This window comes from Protopterus annectens, chromosome 6.part0, assembly GCF_019279795.1.
Source record: "Protopterus annectens isolate FY-2018-M chromosome 6.part0, PAN1.0, whole genome shotgun sequence".
In the NCBI taxonomy this organism is placed as follows: domain Eukaryota; kingdom Metazoa; phylum Chordata; order Ceratodontiformes; family Protopteridae; genus Protopterus; species Protopterus annectens.
Genome location: NC_056737.1, coordinates 1033834857 through 1033856156, shown reverse-complemented (window position 1 = coordinate 1033856156; position 21300 = coordinate 1033834857). Strand labels below are relative to the sequence as shown.

The window sequence follows — 21300 nt, the reverse complement described above, 5'->3', positions numbered from 1 at the left end:
ATCAGACCACCAAGAAAACTCATCTCACCTCCATGGGACCCAAACTTCATCCTGGAAAAATTAACCCAGTCTCCAAATGAACCTGCTATTATGGCTACTCTGCAAATGTGCACATGGAAGACAGTCCTGCTAGTGGCCATAACTTCAGCCAGAAGGGTGTATGAATTACAGGCCCTAATGGCCTGCCCCCCCATACACTACCTTCCACAAGGACAGGGTAACACTAAGAACTAACACCTTCTGTATGCCGAAGGTGGTCAATAATCTGTTCTTAAACCAATCTATTAATCTACCCACCTTCTACCCCTCTCCTACCAGTGAAAGCGAGAGAAGAATATTTCACTCCCTGGATGTACGCAGACAGCTAAGATTTTACCTAGACAAAACAAAACCCATAAGAAAATCCAGTCAGCTTTGTTTCGTTCCACCCCAGGGCCCTGGGCAAGGCAATCTCAAAACAATCGCATGTTGGATTAGAAAAGCTATTTGCCTATGTTCACACCATGGCAAAAAAACTCCCAGAAGGAGTTAAAGCTCACTCCACCAGGGCAGTGGCAGCCTCCAAAGCCTTCTTAAAAGGCCTGGACACTTCCATACTAGAAGCAGCCACATGGTCAACCATTCACACTTTCCCCAAACACTACAAGTTAGACAATGTTGCCAGAACAATCCTACAGGGCTTTATAGAATCAGCCTCTTCTACCTCCTCCCTTCCTTCCAACTAAGCTGTGGTACTCTCCCACATCAAGAATACTGCAACATAGGAAGAGAAGGACATAGAATAGTTGTGTAAAATCTCACTGTAACCATGGATGTCCTTTTTCTTCCATGTTGCAGTATTCCTTCCCACCCACCTTTAACCCCCTTATCCTTTCTCACTCATTACTGATCTGTCTTGGGTCTCTTGGGGGGGGGGGGGTTATACCCTACCCTGTAACCAATTTAACTACATAATGGCGGCTCGACCATATGACTGACATCACTGTCAACTCTCCTCCAGCTGGGCTTTCATGTTCTGAGGTCTGTGCGTGCAGACGTCACATTTAAGGTCCCTGGTTTATGGCCCTAAGTGAGACATCCCACGCAACTACAAAAGCCAAGCTGAAACCTGTGTATAGAAGCCTATGTACGAGTCACTTGAGGTGGAAAATCCCACCAACAAGAATACTGCAACATTGAAGAAAAAGACATCTATGGTTATGGTAAGTTTTACACAACTATTCTTTCTCTTCCACTGCCCTTTCCTTACTAGGTGGAATTCTACCAGTTGCATGTTGGCCACTCTTGTATGTGATCTTGACTGTCTTGTCTTAACCATATGTTAGCTACTGTCAAGCCATTTGCCAGACCAAATTCTAGAATGACCTCTCCTTTATTCCTGTTGCACCATCCATGTGGATCCAGGCAGTGTTCGTATCCTGTTATTTCTGTCCTATATCGTATATCATTGCTGGAGCCTTCCTGTGTCCTGACAAAGTGCTCTTCAAACTATCTGGAGATCTACAGAGCTGAGTATATTTTTCTGGCACTTCAGTTATGTACTGGTAATTGTTGTTCAGCTAATTTTATATCATTGCTGGTTGACTTCAGAGTTTTGTGCACTGTTATTTTTGCTTCACTGTATAGTTTTTCAGATCTCTGCTGAAGATGTTGGTTTTCTCCTACTCACCCTCCCTATTCTGGTCTTGTTTAAATTTGGAGGCTTTTGCAGTTGCCTGCCCCCAATGTAGATTTGATCTGGGACACTCCCTCCAGTTCCATCTCTTTACCTCATTCTACCCAATAGACTCCTCCTGCACTTGTTTTTAGTCATTTTTAATTTAATTGCATTTTTAAACTGTTTCGTCTAACATTGCTACATACTCAAGTGTGCTAACTTGCACTGCATTTGAATTGATTTTACTGCTGTTTTAGCTACTTTTGGGTTGCCAACTGGCTCACTGACAGAACCCACAACTGTGAAAGTAGCATACTCCAAATCCGACTTCAGACCAGTGACAAGTGGAGTACCACAGGGTTCAGTCCTGGGTCCTCTCCTGTTTGGTGTCTACTTCTCTGAAGTACAGGCTAACACAGAAGGTCTTTGGCTAACCAAGTTCACCGATGACTGCAAACTATGAGCTATAATCAAAACTCCTAATGATGTGGACATCCTACAAAAGAGCCTCACTGAGACAGATGCCTGGTGTCAAAGCCATGGCCTCAAGCTCAATGCCAAAAAGTGCATTGTCATCCCCTTTGGTAAAAACTCTGTACCCATGATCTACAACATAGGCGGCAGTATACTTAACACAAAGTGTGATGAGACCTTGGGACACAGGTAGACAGTAGTCTCTCCTTTGATAATCACATCGCCACAGTAGTCAGGAAATCCTTCTACGTGGCACACCTAATCACAAAAGGTTTCTAATCCAGAAAGAGGTCATTGTTCCCCTCTACTCCTCACTCATTAGACCCATTATAGAGTACAATGCCCCTTTTGGTATTTACCTCACAAGACATCTACAACAACTGGAAAGGCCGCAGAAATGCCTCACAAAGAGGATTACCAGCCTCAAACAGATGCCCTTCGCAGTCTCAAAAAACTCCAGCTTTACTCAGTCGCATATCGCCTACTCAGAGGTGATCTCTGCCTAACATACAAAGCTATGTCAAACCGCCCAGAGCTGTTGGACATGCTCCACTTAAAGAAATCCCAATCCCTCTGAGCAACACACTCTAGGAACCTAAACCTTGTCACCACAATAAACAGAACATGCCGGAGGGATAGATTCCTGTCCCAGAGACTTCCCGTACTCTGGAATAAAGTACCTGTTTATATCAAAGAAAGCTCCTCATTAGCACTCCAAGAAAAATCTTGATTGGATGGGAAATATGAAATTCACGCGGGGATCGCCTCTGTGGCTCTGCTCGACAGTGGCACAGGAAAATAATTTTCTTGGGTGGCAAATGCCAGGGTACCTTTTTGGCTGGGCTTGTATAGGCCCCAGGGCCGATAGCCTAGTACCTACCTGTAAACCTATATATGCGTTCAGGTCGCCGATTATCAACACTGCTTTATGTAGTAGGTCCTGTAGCTGTTATATGAATGCACTCTTCCTCACTATCACAGCTCTTCTGGGTGCCATATGCTGAGATTATAAATAGCTGTCACTAATACTGATGACATCCCTCACTGTGTTCTGAAGCCTCAGCACAATTCGCACCCATTTGTAGTCTGCCCTCTTCCTGAGTATTTTACTGTGGATCCCAAGCCAAGTAATTTTGCTGCACTACCCTTCCATCTTTGATTCTGGATGCATAGGATGTCCTTACCATCATGTCCAATTTCCATCTGGTCAGTGAACCTACTGGCAGTTAGATCGTTTGGCAGGTTCATTGGTTTTATGTCCAACTTTCACTCAAAACTATCTCGGGTAACCCAAGCTAGACAGGACGCTGGCTAGCCAGTAGCTTACTGACCCAGGGCCGCTGGGCTTTTATGCACACACTGGCCAGCATAAGCCCATACACCTCTTCTGTTAGCATGGATCCCTGGCATAGGTAGAGTAGGCCAGGTCCTCAGCCTGCTTATTACTGGTAACTGTGTATACCCATTTTGGCGACATTAGGCAATGCAAACAAATCAAGCCATGACATGGCGTACAGTCTGATCTGTGTTCTAGCTTCAGGATATTGCATACCACAGTTAGTGCCCAAAGCAGTTGGTATATTCACTGTTGCCACTTAATAGGCACCATCTAGAGTCTGTGCTGCTGCCCACAACTCCATTATTGGGTGAGTTTGAGGTGGAAACACTTCACATGTTTTTGGGAGGAACCCTACAGAGATGCAGAGAAAACATTCGAATTCCATACAGGCAATTGATTGATGATCAGGATTGAACTTTGTACATTGTGCATGGGAGGTGAAGACCGTAAACATTATGCCAAATAGTCTTTAATAATGATCCCAGTTCTCATAAATGCTAAGTCTGTTGTCTGTCACTGATCATCGTGTTACCCTGCTGCAGTCATCACACTTGGGTTATCCTGTCGTCAGGCGGTCCCGCAGTCGGCCGGAATTCCAAAGTCTTGGTACGATGTCGGTTACTGTCGCTTCTTCCCTGACGTCAGTGCGCCAGGGGTCTATATAATGCAAGCAACGCCATTTTCTTCAGTCTTTCTTGCCGTGCGGTGCCCGAAGCAGAAGCAGTTCGCAAGTGCCGGTCGGCCGACTCCTGAGATTTTCAAATTCGAATTTCAGACCGAAGTCTTCTATAAAGCTAAGTACCCCGTTGGGAAAACTTTTATTGCCTCAGACCGATGTCAGAAAAAGTTAACAATTGTATTTCTTGTGGGAAGCAAATATCTCATAAGGATTTTCATTCTTATTGCATACCTTGCCTAGGCCCAGACCACGACGTCACTAGTTGTCGTTTTTGTGCTAGGTTTAATAAGTGTACTATTAAGACGCTTTGTTTTCGCATGACACTACTTCGGTAGAAAATTTAACTACACTGTTCCGTCAGAGCAACCGACTACCGGCGTGCACAAAAAACACAAGGATAAGGACAGACAGCCCAGGCCTAAGCCAGATTCCGAGGCCTCTGCTGGTCCGGTTCTCCGGTCCTCAGTGAGGCTCCGACGCAGCCCCTGACTACCGCAGGTCTGGAACCCGAGACCGCTTCGGAACATTTGGCGGAATGTACCAGGCCGACGCAGCCATTTTGTTCAGGCCCTACCGACGACATTGCTGAAAAAGATGTTGGTGCTGCAGAAATTCCATCTGTTTCTGAAGGTGTTTTCAGACCGACGCTCACCATTAAAACGTATCCTAAGACTCCTATTAAGTCTAAAAGGACTGCACTTCAGTCCCCTGTTCAAGGCCCATGCCTAAGAAACAGATGCTCAAAATGGCTGAAGATTTGATCTCTCTAATCAGGGGTTCCCAGCCCCCTCCTGACAAAAGGCCTAGACAAGAGGAAGATTATGCATCCTCTGAGCAAGTGTCCATTTCTTCAGACTCCTCTGAGGACCAAGATTACTCCTTCTCCTATTATGAAGATTCTGATGCTGAGGATTCCATTCCCTCAGCTTCTCCTCCTGAAGACTACTCCTTGGGGAAACTTTACACACTGAGGGAACATTTTCGCTGGGAAGGTCAGGACTACTCTGACTCAAAGAAAAGGCTCAGAGTGTGTCTTTTACTCCCCCAGCACAGACCACTTGGCATCCCACCAGTTTTAAACATTGTGGATGATGTTTACTTAGAATCCAGTTTGAACCCAGACTCTCTACCTCTTGCTCCAGCCAAGCCTGACAGATACTATAGAGTGCCTGATTCCCACAAATTTCTTTATAAAAGCCCTGTTGCTGTCCCAGAGACAATCTCCCAGGGTCCCAAAGGGGCTAAGGCTTCTATGGCTAAAAATCCTGTACCCTCTGAGAGGGATTCCAGAGCACTAGACAGGTGGGGGGAAAAAGGTTTACACCTCAGCCACTCTAGCTATGAGGGCACTAAATTGCCAATTTCACATGCTTAAGTATCAGCAATGTATAATCTGTCAGTTAAAGCAAAGATTGACCACTCTCCCTCAACAGTCTGAATTGAAAGAAATACAGGATCTGTTGCATGCAACTGAACAGGTGGGCAAACATACCTTACAATGTGGGTTTGATTCTTTGGAGGCCTCCTGCAGAGCAGCTGTCACTGGGATTGTTCTACGTAGGCATACTTGGTTAAAGGAACAAACTCTGCCTGATCATGTTAAAGCAAAGCTTCTAGATGCTCCCTTACAGCAGGATGTTCTTTTTGGAGTTAAAGCAGAAGTCTTAAAGAAAATGGAGGATAAGGCAAAATCTATGCAGGCAGTCAAAGATTTCCTACAGGTACAGCCCCCTCGCTTCAGCAGAAACTGGCCAACAAAAAATTGGTCCTTTCCAGCTACTGTGACAGACCACAGAGGGGTAAATACAGATGTCCAAGAGGCAGAGGACAACCACAAGCCCAGTACAAACCTCACCAGTGGGGCACTACAACACAGAAGGGAGGAGAAGACAGGTCCCAATCTACCAGAAGGCAAACTAAATGACTTGCACCTCATCTGGCCAAGCAACACTCTCTTGGCAGCCCCCTTGGGAGGAAATCTCGCACTTTTTTCAGCCAACTGGCACATTGTCACAAAGGACAAATGGGTCCTAGACATAATTTTACGAGGATACAGATTCCATTTTCACACCTTGCCAATGAAAAGAGGAATGCCAAACCTGCCACAATCAATGGGCAGAGGCACAAAAGCAAATTACAGCTTTCATGGACATGAGAGCCATTCATCTGGTACCTACTCGAGAGCAAGGTCAAGGATTTTACTCTTTCTAGTGCCCAGAAAGGACAATGCCTGGAGACCAAGTACCCAAATTCAAGATGCTAACACTACAGCAGCTTCTTCCCATGTTGGGCAAGGAAGCATGGCTAGTAACGCTGGACCTGAAGGAGGCATACCTGCATGTCCCTATCAGCCAAAGTTGCAGAAGATACCTCCGTTTCATTGCAGGTTCAACCCATTACCAATTCTCTACACTGCCCTTTGGCTTATCTACTGTGCCCAGAGTCTTCACAAAATGCCTGGCACCAGTAATTGCAGACTGCAGGCAAAGAGGAATTCAAATATACCCATACCTGGACGACTGCCTCATCCAAGCAGAAAGCAAGGACATTCTCTTACATAATCTGGCTTTTGTAAAACATCTACTAAATTGCCTAGGGTACACAGTAAACGAAAATAAGTCAAAACTGGTACCCTCACGAAATGTGACATTCCTGGGTGCCAGCTTGAATACAACGGCCCAGACGTATTATCTGACGCCAGACAAACTACAACTGACTCAATATTTCAAAACAATGGCAACAAAGACCCAATTAACTGCAAGAAAAATTCTGCAGACCTTGGGCTTCATGGTATCTTGCATACTACTAATACCATTTGCAAAGCTGCATATGAGGAAATTACAGTGGTACCTAAAAAGCGTATGGTCTCAACACAGTCACATCTTGGACACAATGATATCTCTCATTCCCTGCCTACAACAGGAGTTTCTATGGTGGTCACAGGCATGTCACCTCAACAAGGGTCAGCCTTTCACCTTGCCCCCAGCCAGGCAAACTATCACAACAGATGCATCAGACTACGCCTGGGGGGCACACATGGCAGGACAGTGCGTTCAAGGCATATGGACTACAGATCAAAGGAATCTGCACATCAATCAAAAAGAGATGCTAGCTGAACAGAAAGCTGACAGCCTTCAAGTATCTATTACATCCAGGACAACTTACAATAAAGACTGACACCACCACAGTAATGTGGTGCATAAACAAGGGGGTACTCACTCCTACCCTCTCTGCAGGCAAGCAGTGATCTTATGTTACACAGCTCTGGCTTACCAAGTTCAGTTACAAGCTCAATTCCTGCCAGGAAAGAAGAATACATTGGCAGACGACCTCAGCAGAAACATCATGGATCCCCCCCCCCCCCCGAGTGGAAACTAGATTGACAAGTATTTACAATGATAACTCAAAAATGGGGCCTTCCAGACATAGACCTGTTTGCCAGTCCTCAAAACTATCAACTAACAAAATTTTGTACAAGGACACTTCACCATCAAGCTTGGAAAGTGGACGCACTCTCTTTCAGTTGGAAAAACCTGACAGTATATGCCTTCCCTCCATTGCCTCTCCTCACAAAGGTACTTCTGAAAGTCAAAAAGGAGAGACCACAACTGATTCTCATAGCCCCAGACTGGCCACGCCAGCACTGGTACCCACTATTGAGGAATATGGCCCACGGCCCACCTTGGATATTACCACAAATTTCCCATTTGCTCACACAACAAAACAATCAGATTCTTCACAGCCAGCTCAAAACCTTAAATCTGGCTGCATGGCAAATCAACTAAGCATCCAGCCAGCTCCTCTTTCCCAAGCAGTTATGGATGTTGTTGGAAGCTAGGAGGCCAAGCACCAGGAAGGCTTATTCGGACAAATTGAAAAGGTTTTGTGCCTGGAACCAAGCTAAAGATCAAGACACAATTCAGCCTCACATGCCTCGCATTCTACAGTATCAGGACCGCGAGAACGACTAACGCCCTGGCTAGACATGTACTTGACAATGCCGGCTATCAATTTAAATTTAGGGTAATTGACCAACAGACCAGGGACATCAGAGGAGGGTACGACTCACGTAAATTGGAGAGAAAAGAACTCCTCTGGCAGTTACGGACCAATGCAAACCAGAAACCGGGTATAAATGAAATTACATCTATCACTTGTATTCTTAAACTCAAGAACCTGGAAAGGTGAATTGAGTTGAACGACTAGAATTGGTTTTTCGCGAATAACATCAAAATTGATGTGGGCCACCTAAATTTACATGGGCCATCATAACTGTTCAACGTAACAGTAGTGAGGTATCCCCAGTAAGGAACTAAAAGCACGGCAAGTTCCTAGGTTCATAGGTTTATACTAGGCTATCTGCCCTAAGGCATTTATAAGCCTAGCCCAAATTTTTGTGGCTTACGCCACCCCTTATATGAAAAAATACTGTGCCCGTTAGTTTGTTGTGCCTCTGTCCAGCAGTGACAGAGATGATTCCCGGGGTAAACCTACGATCTCCCATCCACAGGTCTAGATTTCTCTTGAACAGAGTCATCGAGGTGCTCTGCCTCACATGGACCGGGATTTTATTCCACAGCATAGGGAGTCTCTGAGTGATAAATCTATCCCTCCAGCACGTCCTATTTATATCCGTGCTAAGGTTTAAGTCGCTTGCTCTAGTGGTTTTGGTGGATTTGGATTTTTTGAGGTGGAGCATGTCCATTAATTCCGGGTTGGACATGGACTTGTATGTCAGGCACATGTCACCTCTGAGCAGACGGTATGCGACTGAATAGAGCTGGAGTTTCTTCAATCTGGCAGCATATGACAGATTTTGGAGTCCCTTTATCCTTTTGGTGAGGAACTTTTGGGGTCTCTCCAATTGCTGCAGATGTCGGGTGAGATGCATCCCGAATGGGGCATTGTACTCGATCATTGGTCTGATAAGTGAAGAGTACAGGGGAACAATGACCTCACTAGATCTGGATGTGAATCCCTTCATGATCAGGTGGGCAATGTAGAAGGTCTTTCTAACCACTTTAGCAACGTGAGTGTCAAAAGAAAGGCCACTGTCAACCTGGGTCCCCAGGTCCCTGATAACCTCTTCTGTGCTTAGTGGATTGCCACCTATATGGTAGCTTGGGGTTACCTTGTTTTTCCCGAAGGGTATGACTATACATTTTTTGGCGTTTAACTTCAGGCCGTGGCTCTGGCACCAGCTATCTGTTTCCGTGAGTCTCTTCTGAAGGATATCCGTGTCCGATGCACTTTCCAATATGGCGCCCAGTTTGCAGTCGTCTGCAAACTTTCTCAGCCAAAGTCCTCCCATGTTGGCCTGTACTTCTGAGAAGTAGATGCCAAACAATAGGGGGCCAAGGACCGAGCCCTGTGGGACACCACTTGTGACCGGCTTGGAGTCTGACACAGCGCCAGCAACTCTAACCCTGTGGGTTCTGTCCTTAAGCCAGTTTGCAACCCATCTTGTGACATATGGGTTTACATTTAAGCTGGTAAGTTTTTCTACAATACCCGAGTGGGGTATTGTGTCGAAAGCCTTTGCAAGGTCAAGGTAGGCTGTATGGACTGCCTTTCCCTCATCAATGGCCTTGGTGACTGTTTCGAAGAAGTCGACCAAGTTCAAAAGGCATGATCTTCCCTTGACAAAGCCAAACTGGGTCAGGTCCAATGTCTGCAAGTCCCCTATATCTTTGTTTATGAGCTCCATTATGATCCTCTCCATAGCTTTGCAGACTAGACTTGTTAAGCTTATGGGGCGGTAATTACCAGGGTCCGTAGAGGCGCCGCCTTTGTGGAGTGGGACCACAGTTGCCGTACGCCACTCCTTGGGCACGTATCCTGTGGTAAGGCTGAGATTAAACAGCTGCCTTATGTGCGGGTTTAATTCCTCATTTAACTCGTGTAGCACACAGCCGGGGACACCATCCGGTCCCATTGATGCTGTGTTTTTAGCTTTAGAGTGAGCAGCTTTCACCTGCGCATTTGAGATGTCCGGGAGGCTACACTCTGCTGGGATAGTTATCTCTCCTTTAGGGGGGGAGAGGGGGGTGAAGTTTGCACTGAACCTGTCTGCCAGTATGTTGGCAATGTCTGTGGGTTCAGTGATTTTTGTATCATTTTGGACTAATTCTGAGCATATCTGGGAGTTTCCACCCAGGTTCCTAACATAGCTGAAAAAGGCCTTATGATTGTCCTTTGAATCCATGGCAATTTTTCTCTCAAAATTGGCCTTAGTTGATTTTATGAGTGCTCGTATTTTTTTACTAATAATGATCAGGGGTGACTTCCCTTTTATGGATTTTGTTCTATCATGTAATAGCTTTCTCCTCTTATTGTAAAGTTTGTTAATGGCTGGGGTCCACCAGACTGGACGTTTGCCCTTTGTGGAAAGAGTCTTGGTTTTATTTGGGATTGCCTGATCCATGCAGTCCTGGAGGTGTTCATAGAAGGCATTTGTAAGGGCTTCCAGCTTGGGTTGTGGTTTCCACTGGCTCAGGGGCCTTGAAGGATACCACACCAGTCTTGAGTAGTGTGAAGTTTGCTTTAGAGAAGTTCTTCACTATGGTCTTTTGTTTGGGGTGGGCGGGATGTGGATTTCCAGTGAGATTAGTTTATGATCAGATCTCACCAATGAGGGATATACTTCGGTGTGGAGCATTTTGTCCCCATGTTTGTGACAATGAGATCTAGTATATTTTCTCCTCTCGTGGGAACAGTGACTAGCTGTTCCATGGCATTTGAATTTATGAACTCCAGGAACCGTTGGGCTAGAAAGTTAGGGCTTGAGTAATGTTCCCAGTCTATATTCAGGTAGTTGAAGTCACCCAATATGATGGTGTTTGGAGATACATTTATACCCTCCAGTGTCTTCAGGAAGGCTGTGTGGGGTTCCTGAGTTTGAGAGGGTGGCCTGTAGCATGCTACAATTTGTAGAGCAGTTTTGCCTATGGTTAGTTGCACCTGGGTGGTTTCCGAAGCTTCGTGCGTTGCCACCAACCTGGAGGTGTGGGTATCCTTTATGAATATGGATACACCCCCTCCTTTTGTGGTGTGGTCCGGGTTTTGGGGCCAGAACGCATGATATGAGTTAAAACCTAATAGTGCCGGGGTGCTCTCAGGAGCCTTGAACCAGGTTTCTGTTACAGCACAGACATCGATGTTCTCCATACTGAGAAGGGCCTCGAGTGCGTGCATTTTGAGATTTAGACTTCTGGCATTGAGCAGCATTACCCTCAGTTTCTTCCCATTTTTGTTTTCTAGGGTGGTAGGTTTAGAATTTGAGCCTTGCCTAAAAAAGGCACTATGGGGGTGGCAAGAGCCTTAGCCAATATCCGGAATCGCAGGGGTGACAGGTGCAAGCCGTCCCTTGCGAAGCAGCGTGGCTTGTCAAGCATGTCATCCCAGGCAGACAGACACTGGATCCCCTTTGAATGACACCAGACATTAAGCCAATTGTTAAAGCTGATCATCTTGTCTGTATATTGTGGCATCATTCTTGGTGAAGGAAGGATACTGCTCAGGGTTAGGGTCATACCTGCCTGGGCTACATAATCAGAGAGCTCCTCTGTCTCTTTTCATGTAGTCCAGGGAGGTACGTCTCAGGTCGTTCACACCAGCATGGACAATGACTGTGTCATATTTGTACTTGCCGTGGAGTGACCCGAGTGCTTGTGTTATGTGGCGGATTCTAGCGCCCGATAGGCAGCTTACTGTGACCCTCTCCTTGTTCAGCCTGGTGAGTGGGACGTCATTGTGTCTGACTATGGAGTCACCTATGACAAGTATGTTTGGTGTTGTATTTGGCCTTAAGGGCTGTGACTGCTTTGCACACTGCTTTTGTGGTTTGTATGTTGCTTGTGGGGTGTCTTGAGGTAGCAGTTGTTTGGGTGTCTGCTTTGGAGGCTGTTTAGGTAAATTTTTACTCAGAGCCTCCGAGTATGTCTTTGTGTGTTTGCGTTTGATTCAGTGGAGTGGTAGCATTATGTGAGGCTGGTTTTGTGGTGTGTGTAGTTGCCTTCTCCTCCTGTCTGGTCTTGCCAGTCCTGAGTTGAGAGAGCTCAGCCTCCAGTTTGGCTAAATAGCTACATCTCTCGCAAGTATTTGTGTTATGTGGGAGGAGGAGAGGGTTGTCTGTGTACATGAGGCAGTTATAACATTGCCTCAAGATTCCCAGATTCACCAGCTGGACCGGAGAGGAGATTGACAACTGACCTGTGGACATGCTAGAATAATATTGGGAAATCCTTAATTGAAAACAAGGGCCAGTGGGGAGTGAGGGTGTAGTGCTTTTAATTTTTAGTGCTGACTTATATAATTGCTTTAGTGAGCAAGTGCCAGGTAACTTGAGTGCAATGTGTTACAAGTAACTAAATGCAAAAACGACAAACAGTAACTTTCTTTCAAGTGAAACAAGGAAATACGTACAGTAAGCAATGCAGATATCACTAGTGATCCACAGATGGAACAATACTAGTGCCAATGAGAGAATCTTTCTCCCCTGAGTCTTGGGCCGTACTAATTATTATAATAATTATTATTATTATTGTTATTGGATGGTTAAATTAGCCGTAAAAAATATTATACTACTGGCTAATCGACTATTTCAATTTCAGGGACTTCACGGCCCAACCACTAGGGTACACTTTGTAATGTAGTAGTTGAGGTTTTCCTCTACAAGTGCAACTGCATTTTGGCAGTGGTGAGGGCACCACGGCCTCCCTATTGTACACCCACTTATATTATTTATGATTTTGTTTCTTTTACATGTTTTATTTTTTATCCTCCAATCCATTTTATCTCTTTATTTTTTATGGTTTCATCTTTATATTTTATTTTACTTCCTTAGTTAATTTATTTACAATGGTTCCCTTTTTCACATAAAGACTACGCTCACCTAAAAATAATTTGCAACCCGATACCAACCTTGTAGCCCCTATCACCATAGTCCAAGAGATCGTTTGACGACACTGTGATGTAGGGGTGATGTATAGTTTAGGCTACAGCATTGAAAAATATTAAAAAACGCTAAATATTAAAAATTACTAAAAACCATTGGAAAATTTAAAATTGTTGATCAGGGTTGTGATTGATGTTATGGGGTGACCTTGATTGCAGGACTGTCAGGGTCACAATAAGCAAGTGGACTTGTTCTCGTATTGCTGTATTGCGTCGTGCTCTACTATGTAGAGTGAGTTCTATATACACTTCCTTGATTGGTATTGAGGTTTTAAAACTTGTGAATTCCACTAAATTTAATAAGTTAGGAATTCAATTTTAAATGTGATGTTATGTACTGTTTGTGCAACTGAGGTAGCGGAACAGCCCTATTTGGAACAACTGTTATTGTCCTTGTGCCTGTTTCTGCAAACTAACGTTTGTTAGGATACAATTACTATGACAACCATTAACAGGTGGAACAATTTACTTCACCAAATGCTTAGGGTTGAATTGCATGTGACAGTACTTAAGTGTTGTGGTTTGTGTATTCATTGTTTTTGAGCTTCTGAAGAAGTCGGTTATTAGTAACTGACGAAAAGTGTAATGTAATTGATCGCGCTTCAAGCACAATAAATTCTTTTACTTTTTAGCGAAGAAGGGACCTGGCGCCTTATTTGTATTCACATTCTACAGTATTTAACTGAGATGTTGCACAAAGGACTTTCTTTCTCCTCCATTAAAATCCGTGCTTCAGCTATTTCAGCCCACTACAACATGGATCCACCCTTATTTTCACATCCACTTCTAAGGCAGTTCCTCAGAGGGGCAAAAAACATTAGGCCACCCAGGGGAGCACCTACACCAACATGGGACCTCAATTTTGTTCTGGAAAAAGTAACGCTACCTCCCTTTGAACCAGCTTTCTCTGCAGATCTTCAGTTCCTATCATGGAAGACTGCCCTGCTGCTAGCAATAACTTCAGCTAGAAGAGTCTGAGCTGCAGGCACTAATGGCAGTGGAACCTTTCCTCATTTTTCATCAAGACAGAGTTTCTCTATGAACTAATCCTTCCTTTATGCCTAAGGTGGTGTCCAGTGTGGCTTTAAATTAAACCATCCACTTACCCACCTTCTTCCCAAATCCACAGAACACAGGTGAGAGACTCCTGCATTCCTTGGACATTCGCAGGCAACTTCATTACTACTTGGACAAAACTAAGGCTTTCAGAAAGTCTGACCAGCTCTTTGTATCCTATGCTGCAGTTTCACAAGGGAAGGCTGTATCAAAACAAACCATTTCCAAATGGATAGGTCATTGCATACGTTTCTGCTATACCCATCATGGAAAACCAGCTCCTGCTACCATTAGGCCCCACTGTACCAGGGCAACAGCTACTTCTACAGCCTTTCTCAGGGGAGTTCCAACCAAGGAGATTTTGGAAGCTGCAATTTGGAGTTCAGTACACACCTTTACCAAACACTATCACTTACCACTTTACTCTGACTAGGGCGGGCTTCGCCACTGCAGTTCTGCAGGGCCTTCCAGCCTGCTCTAACACTCTGATTCCTCCACCCATCCTTAGCTTTGGGATTCAACCCAAGTGTGATGACTGCACCAGGTAACACGATGAACATAGTACAGTTTTGTACCTACCATAAATGTAGATGTTCGAGTGTACACCCTGCTGCAGTCCAGGTTACCCACCCTCCATCCCCTCTGATCTAACTGGCTAAATCTCTACAATACCTTCCTGATGTATTTGCTTATAGCTGAAGGGATTTTGTGTTTGTGCAAAGTTTACTCAATTTGGTACTAATTACTGACCACCTTTTTGGGGGCACCTGACATCTGGGGCAAGAAAAACTGAAGAAAATGGCGTCTGTTGCATTATATATACCCCTGGCGCACTGACGTCAGGGAAGAAGCGACAGCAACCGACGCCGGACTAAGACTTTGGAATTCCGGCCAACTGCGGGACCGCCTGACGACAGGATAACCCAAGTGTGATGACTGCAGCAGGGTGTACACTCGAACATCTACATTTATGGTAGGTACAAAACTGTACTCTCTTGATAGTACAACTCCCTTCCGGAGTCTGAATTTGAGCACATTAAATCTAGCCTAATATGTTGCATCTTTCGGCTTTTCCCGGTTAGGGGTCGCCACAGCGGAACTCCGGTCAGCTAATGATTGGCAGTAGATTTTTACGTACCGAGTTGCCAGCCCTGACGCACAACCTTCAACGAAGGTACGCCCATTCACCGCATGTCTCCACACACAAGACGCTTTAGCTGAGAATCGAACAGGACAACGTCATACTGTGAGGCGACAATGCTACCGCAGCACCACCACTGCAGTTTACAAATCTAGCCTAATATAGTATCATTCACTTAACTTGGATATTAGACTATTATAAATCTAGCCTAATATAAGTCAAAAATCCAAGTTAAATGAATGATACGAACCATCAAAAGTTGAAAAATGGGATTCTTGTAGTATAGCCTGTTAATTGTATCTGCTGGAATACAGAAATACACAGTTACTGTACACAATTGCATACTGGCTTCATTGCCTGTATTTTTATACCCTCTTTACTTTCCATTAGTTTTCCTGTGTGTGTATCTGTGGGAATGAGTGGTTATATTTTTCTACTCCTTTTCAACACTTCCTGTGGAGGTTCTTTCATTCCATAAGTGGTTTCTGAATTGTCGTACAGCTGATACCTTTAGCTCCCTGTTTTCTTTAGTAGTTAGAAACCAGAAAGTAGTACTGTGCTTGCTGGTTGTGTACTCTCAGCGATGCATAGGTTTATTAAGACCATTCATTTAGTTATTCACACCTTTTGCTCCAGGAAAGGAAGAACTCTTAGTTGTCCAACCTTTTCCAAATATTATCACCTGCACGTTTTACCATCTGTGCCAACTAGTGCAAAATGCTACAGTTTTAGCCTGCTCCCCTAGGGGAGCTGGCTGTTTTCAGTGCTTGTTTCTAGAAGGTCTTCATTGCTGCCATCCTCACTGTTGCTGAGAGTTTAACGCACACCTTCAAGCAGAGCAGTTTTACAATTTTAAAGCTTTGCTATAGGACTGTCGCTGTCTTTTGTACATTACTTCAAGACCCAGCTTTCTGAAATTGGTTCTGTCGGACAGCTAATACATTAGGACACATTTGATGTAACATTTGTGGCTTTACTGGATCAGTCACAAATTCAGACATGCCAGCCCCTGTTTTTATATGGGTGGCCCTTTTTCCAGTCTGGTCTGTTGGGAGTGCCCTGTAAGTCAGACATGTAATTTTGTTTGCTGTGTGGCAATTGTATCTTCATTTCCTTTACAAGACGTGACTGATCATGATTTGAACGTAGGTAAACTGTGTCTAGCAGTTTGCACAGAGCGAAGTCTGTGAACTGTTAACTAGATACTTCCTGTGGTATAGAATTTGATTGTCGGCTTCCATTTGCCTACTGTGACCTTGAAGTCACTTAACCAGACCATGCTTTGGGGCAATTGAGAATTTGGACTAAACTTTCATGCTTTCCTGGGTGGCATGTGTAATTACTTATGAACCTGTGTGATATCATTTTGTATGCTGGCACAGTGTGTAGACACACCCACACACATCTGTGTGATTTTCAAGGAAAGTTAGTAGAGTAGTAACTTAGCCGGTGAACCTGCTGACTAGACCTTGTTAAGGTAGAAGCTGATCTGTTATGTTTCTGTTAGAAGAAAACTGCATTGAAAAAAGTAATGGTGATAAACTTATTCCTACTTTTGTCCACTTGATTTCGCTATGCTTAATACTGGGATGTTTTGAATGCTGTTAATTTCTTGCTTTGGTGATTTTATCCTGTATTTTTCAGGACATTGCCTAAGAAGGTTGTGTAGAATATTGTTTTCCAGCCATGTGTAATGCCTTCAGTATTGCAATATTGCATTTATTGACATTATGTTCAACTCTTACGCAGGAGGAGTTCAAAACAATGTGGGTAATAGGACTCGTGTTTAAGAAAATGGACAGCTCTGAAAATCTGAGCGTTGACCTTACATATGATATTCAGTCTTTCACTGATACAGGTAATCTTTTTTATTGAGGGTTCAATTTGTTAGAGAAGATAAGAAGTAATTTGGAATTATTTGTAGTTTTTAGAAGGAAGACTGTAGAGAAAATTACTCCTGAATCATTTGTTTTTTGATTAATCGTTCTGAATAAATACTAGTGTTGAAGAAATATTTTTGTATGTTTTTATTTATGAGCTTCGTATGCGAGTGCAGCGTTCCAGAAGGCTGTGCAAGCATGACTGAATTTCTTCAAAAGTTTGAGTGCACATAACTGTGCAGTGTTACTGTTGCATGTTATGGTCTAGAATGTTCATAAGAAACTTGTATAATGGAGTACTCTCATATTAACCCTTCAGTGTCTTTATTTTTTCTATATCTTTTTGTCCTGTGCCTGCATAGCATCATACCTCCCCAACTGACTTGAGCCCATTTGTTCTGTGTTAGGGGAAATTATCCAGTAACCCGTAAGGTGATAACCACTGGAGAGACCATCACTGAGGCAGCCATGAAGGTCACTTGTGCTCTAACTGGCATACTGGCTATGAGGCTGATTATGCTAACTTGACCCTCCCTCTGGGTGGGGATCTGCATGACCATAACAGGGCTGCAGTGCCTTTTCTGTCAAGTGTGTGCTTCCTTACACTTGCTCAGTGAAGGCAGCTGCCAGTTGGTGGTTTGGTGAGCCATGTGACTTGCTCCTTTTTCAAATGGGTCACTATAGCACATAGCCTGCTATGCCCCCTTCCCTCAGGATAAGTGTGCCTATTCTCTGTGCAAACTCCCAAGTCACTAACCAAGCATGGGTCACTTGGGCATTAGTCAGTTTTATCCCATTTTTTCATATTTTTGTACCCCGCCCTTTACTCTCCAGTAGTTTTGCTCAGTGTACACCCACACTGGTTATGTGCGAGACTGCCCACACTTTTCTACTCCTTTTCAACATTTCCTTAGCTGGTTGTCCTTTCTGAATTCCATACCGCCAGTAGCTGTGTCACTGATGCCACTGAAGAACATCTTTAAAAAGGAAATGCAGACACGGTCTCCCAAATTGTTTGAGAAAGATTACTAGCAGCATTTTTCCATTTCCACCAGTTATATTTTATTACACTAACTTAATTTTGTAAGGCTGCAGTTGTAGTCTTTACACTTACTTTCTTCACAAAAAAGCATATTTATCTCAAAAATCTCTTAGCCTTAACTAGTGCCTTATGTTGTAGTCTTTGGGTATAATTAAGGTAGTATGGAAAATTCCATGCTGACATGCTGAAGCTGCATTAAGAGTTTGTAGAATATACAGGACTCCTACACACTGATCATATTTGTACAGAAAGCACGAAGCAGCCTGTTTGCAATAAAGGTATGGCATCCGAGTCCCTGGGAGTAATTGTTCCACTGTATTCAGCATTAATCAGACCTATCATTGAGTACAGTGCCCCCTTTAGTATATACCTAACCAGGCATGTCCAACAATTGGAATGTCCACAGAAGTTCCTCACTAAAAAAAATGCAGTGCGTAAGTAAAATGTCCTGTGCGGACCACCTCAAGGCTCTATCCAAATATTCTGTCTCCTACAGGCTTTTGAGGGGGGGAGATGTATGCCTGATAAACAGGGCATTGTCAGACCCCATTCTGATCTCTTGCATATCCACAAAATAAACAGCACCGTAATTACCCATTCTAAAGACTTAAATCTTGCCTGTGATAGAAATAAGACCTGCTGGAGAGAGAGGTGTGTATTCCAGCGTTGACCCCATCTCTGGAACAGGCTCCCAGTCCATGTGAAGCAGATTCCCCGTAACCTTATTCAAGTGCAACTTGGACAATTGGATGGGGAGCAGGAAATTCATCCCTGGTTTGGCACCTATGTCTCTAATGGACACAGACAACCTGTAAATGGTTCAATTCCCAGGCCTTAGCTTGTAAATTCAAAAAACACCTCACAGCAAAATATCAAGAAAAAACACAAACCGCCAGCACTTCACCAGTATTTCTCCTTTATTTTCAGCGATCTGGTACCTCGGCAATTCGCCTTCAAGGATCGCATTTAATTGAATGTGAGCATAATGCTTATATACTCGCTCCATATCCAATTAATGTATTAAACAATCAAATATTTAAATAACTTCAAAAATTTAAAGTGACCTTTTAAATTTACGATGAATAAGTATTCTCCGCATAAAATGTAATAAATAATTAATTGCCTAATTCCTGATTCATACCATTAGGCTTTAGAGTATGAAACTTAAAAATCATTCTAGTTTCTAACTCCAATAATTTAACTGCAGTGTTATCCCCTCTTTTAAGGAATGGCTTTCCCAGTATGCAAAATATTAAACTACTATAAGAACTATTGTGTGTTTCATGAAAATGTTTTGCAACAGGACTGTTCAAAATAATATTTTTAATGTCTCTTAAATGCTCCAAAATACGAATTCTGACCATACGTTTGGTCTGTCCTATGTACCACATATTATTACATGAACAACCCAATATATAAACCACCCCTGTGGATCTACAATTTAAATAATATTTAGGAACAAAAATTATATCATTGATAACATTCAGGTTCTTAACCTTGTCACAAATACTACAAGAACCGCAAGGAAAAGTACCAAATGATGAAGCAAAAGTATTATCTTTCCTTTCAGTAAGGTTATTATTTAACAGTTCTTTGAGATTCTTTCCTCTCTCATAAGAAAATGTAATATGCTTTGGAAATAAATGACCAGGAATTAGGCAATTAATTATTTATTACATTTTATGTGGAGAATATTTATTCATCATAAATTTAAGGTCACTTTAAATTTTTGAAGTTATTTAAATATTGGATTGTTTTAATACATTAGTTGGATATGGAATGAGTATATAAGCATTATGCTCACATTCAATTAAATGTGATCCTTGAAGGCGGATTGCTGAGGTACCAGATCGCTGAAAATAAAGGAGAAATACTGGTGAAGTGCTAGCGGTTTGTGTTTTTTCTTAGCTTGTAAATGTTTACTCTCCCAGGCCCTTGCATACAAGGGTATCAGAACTTGTCAGAGATTTGGGATGCATGGCTAAGCTTAAAAAGGCCCTTGTGGTCGTTAGCCTAGTAAACACCTGTGAACCCATCTGGGTTTGTTTTTTAACCATGGGCTCAGGGTGGAGCTAACATGAGGGGAATGTCAGGAAAAAATTGATGATTGGGGAGGGGGGGGCACAGCCATGCTTAATTGGATGCTTGTAATTGTGGACTTGTGTGTTCTTTTGGCAAGCAATTCCAAATGTCACAGTAGCGAGGGAGAGCAGTTTAGAGGCATAAAAGAAAAAAAGCCCCAACCCTTGCAGCAGATAGTGGCCACTTTCAACAGCAGATTCTCACCTCTGTGATACAAGTGGATGTGGGCAAGCTTGTCCTCCAAGAAGAAATGAATTGGTCTGTAGGGTGAATGAGGGGGAGATGCGAGATCTCTGTAGGGTTGTGGGATCCCAAAAAGTTGAGGAAAAAAAGGAGCAGATCCAGCCACCATTGATATTTGTATAAGGGGTAAAGAAAATAGCCGTGTTTGCTTTATCCTTGGCAAAGAATTGAGGCTGTTCTATAGAACTGATAAACAAGTTGTATTGCTCAAGCATATAACGTTATCTGTTGGTTTAGTAACGGTACATTTCTACAGTAGATAAGTGATACATTTTAAGACTTGCTTAATTATGATACTAAACAGTACTCGAAGTGTGTCGTACCTCAGAACTTGAATTGATGTCTGTATGTGCACATAGCAGTGAAAAAACGAACAGCTTGCACATCTAGCTTGAGTAAAAGTCACACAACAGATGCCTTTAGAACCCAACCCCAAGATACCCTGGCAAAATGCTCACATTAGCACAAAAGCATTTGCAAATCTCACTTTGGATTGGAGCTGCAGGAGATGTACAAATTTCCCCCTGCAAAAGGAAGTTCATAAGGTAGGTACTAGGCTGTTTGCCCTAGGGCCCATATAAGCCTAGCCAAAAAGGTACCCTGGCTTTCGCCACCCAAGAAAATGATTTTCCTGTGCCGCTGTTGAGCAGAGCTACAGAAGTGATCCCTGGGGTGAATTTTTTTTATCTCCCTTCCAAACAAGATTTCTTTTGGAGTGCTAATGATGAGCTTTGTTTGGTATAAGTAGTTTA

The 21300-nt window shown here is 43.4% G+C and overlaps 1 protein-coding gene across 1 annotated transcript in view; it reads left to right on the top strand.

Moving 5' to 3' along the window:
- PAPOLA (poly(A) polymerase alpha) overlaps positions 1-21300 on the top strand; it is a 1404594-nt gene that overhangs the window by 972706 nt on the left and 410588 nt on the right. Inside the window, exon 13 of the mRNA XM_044073612.1 lies at positions 17051-17159. Coding sequence (XP_043929547.1) covers positions 17051-17159 — 109 coding nt within the window. The remainder of the gene's footprint in view (positions 1-17050; positions 17160-21300) is intronic.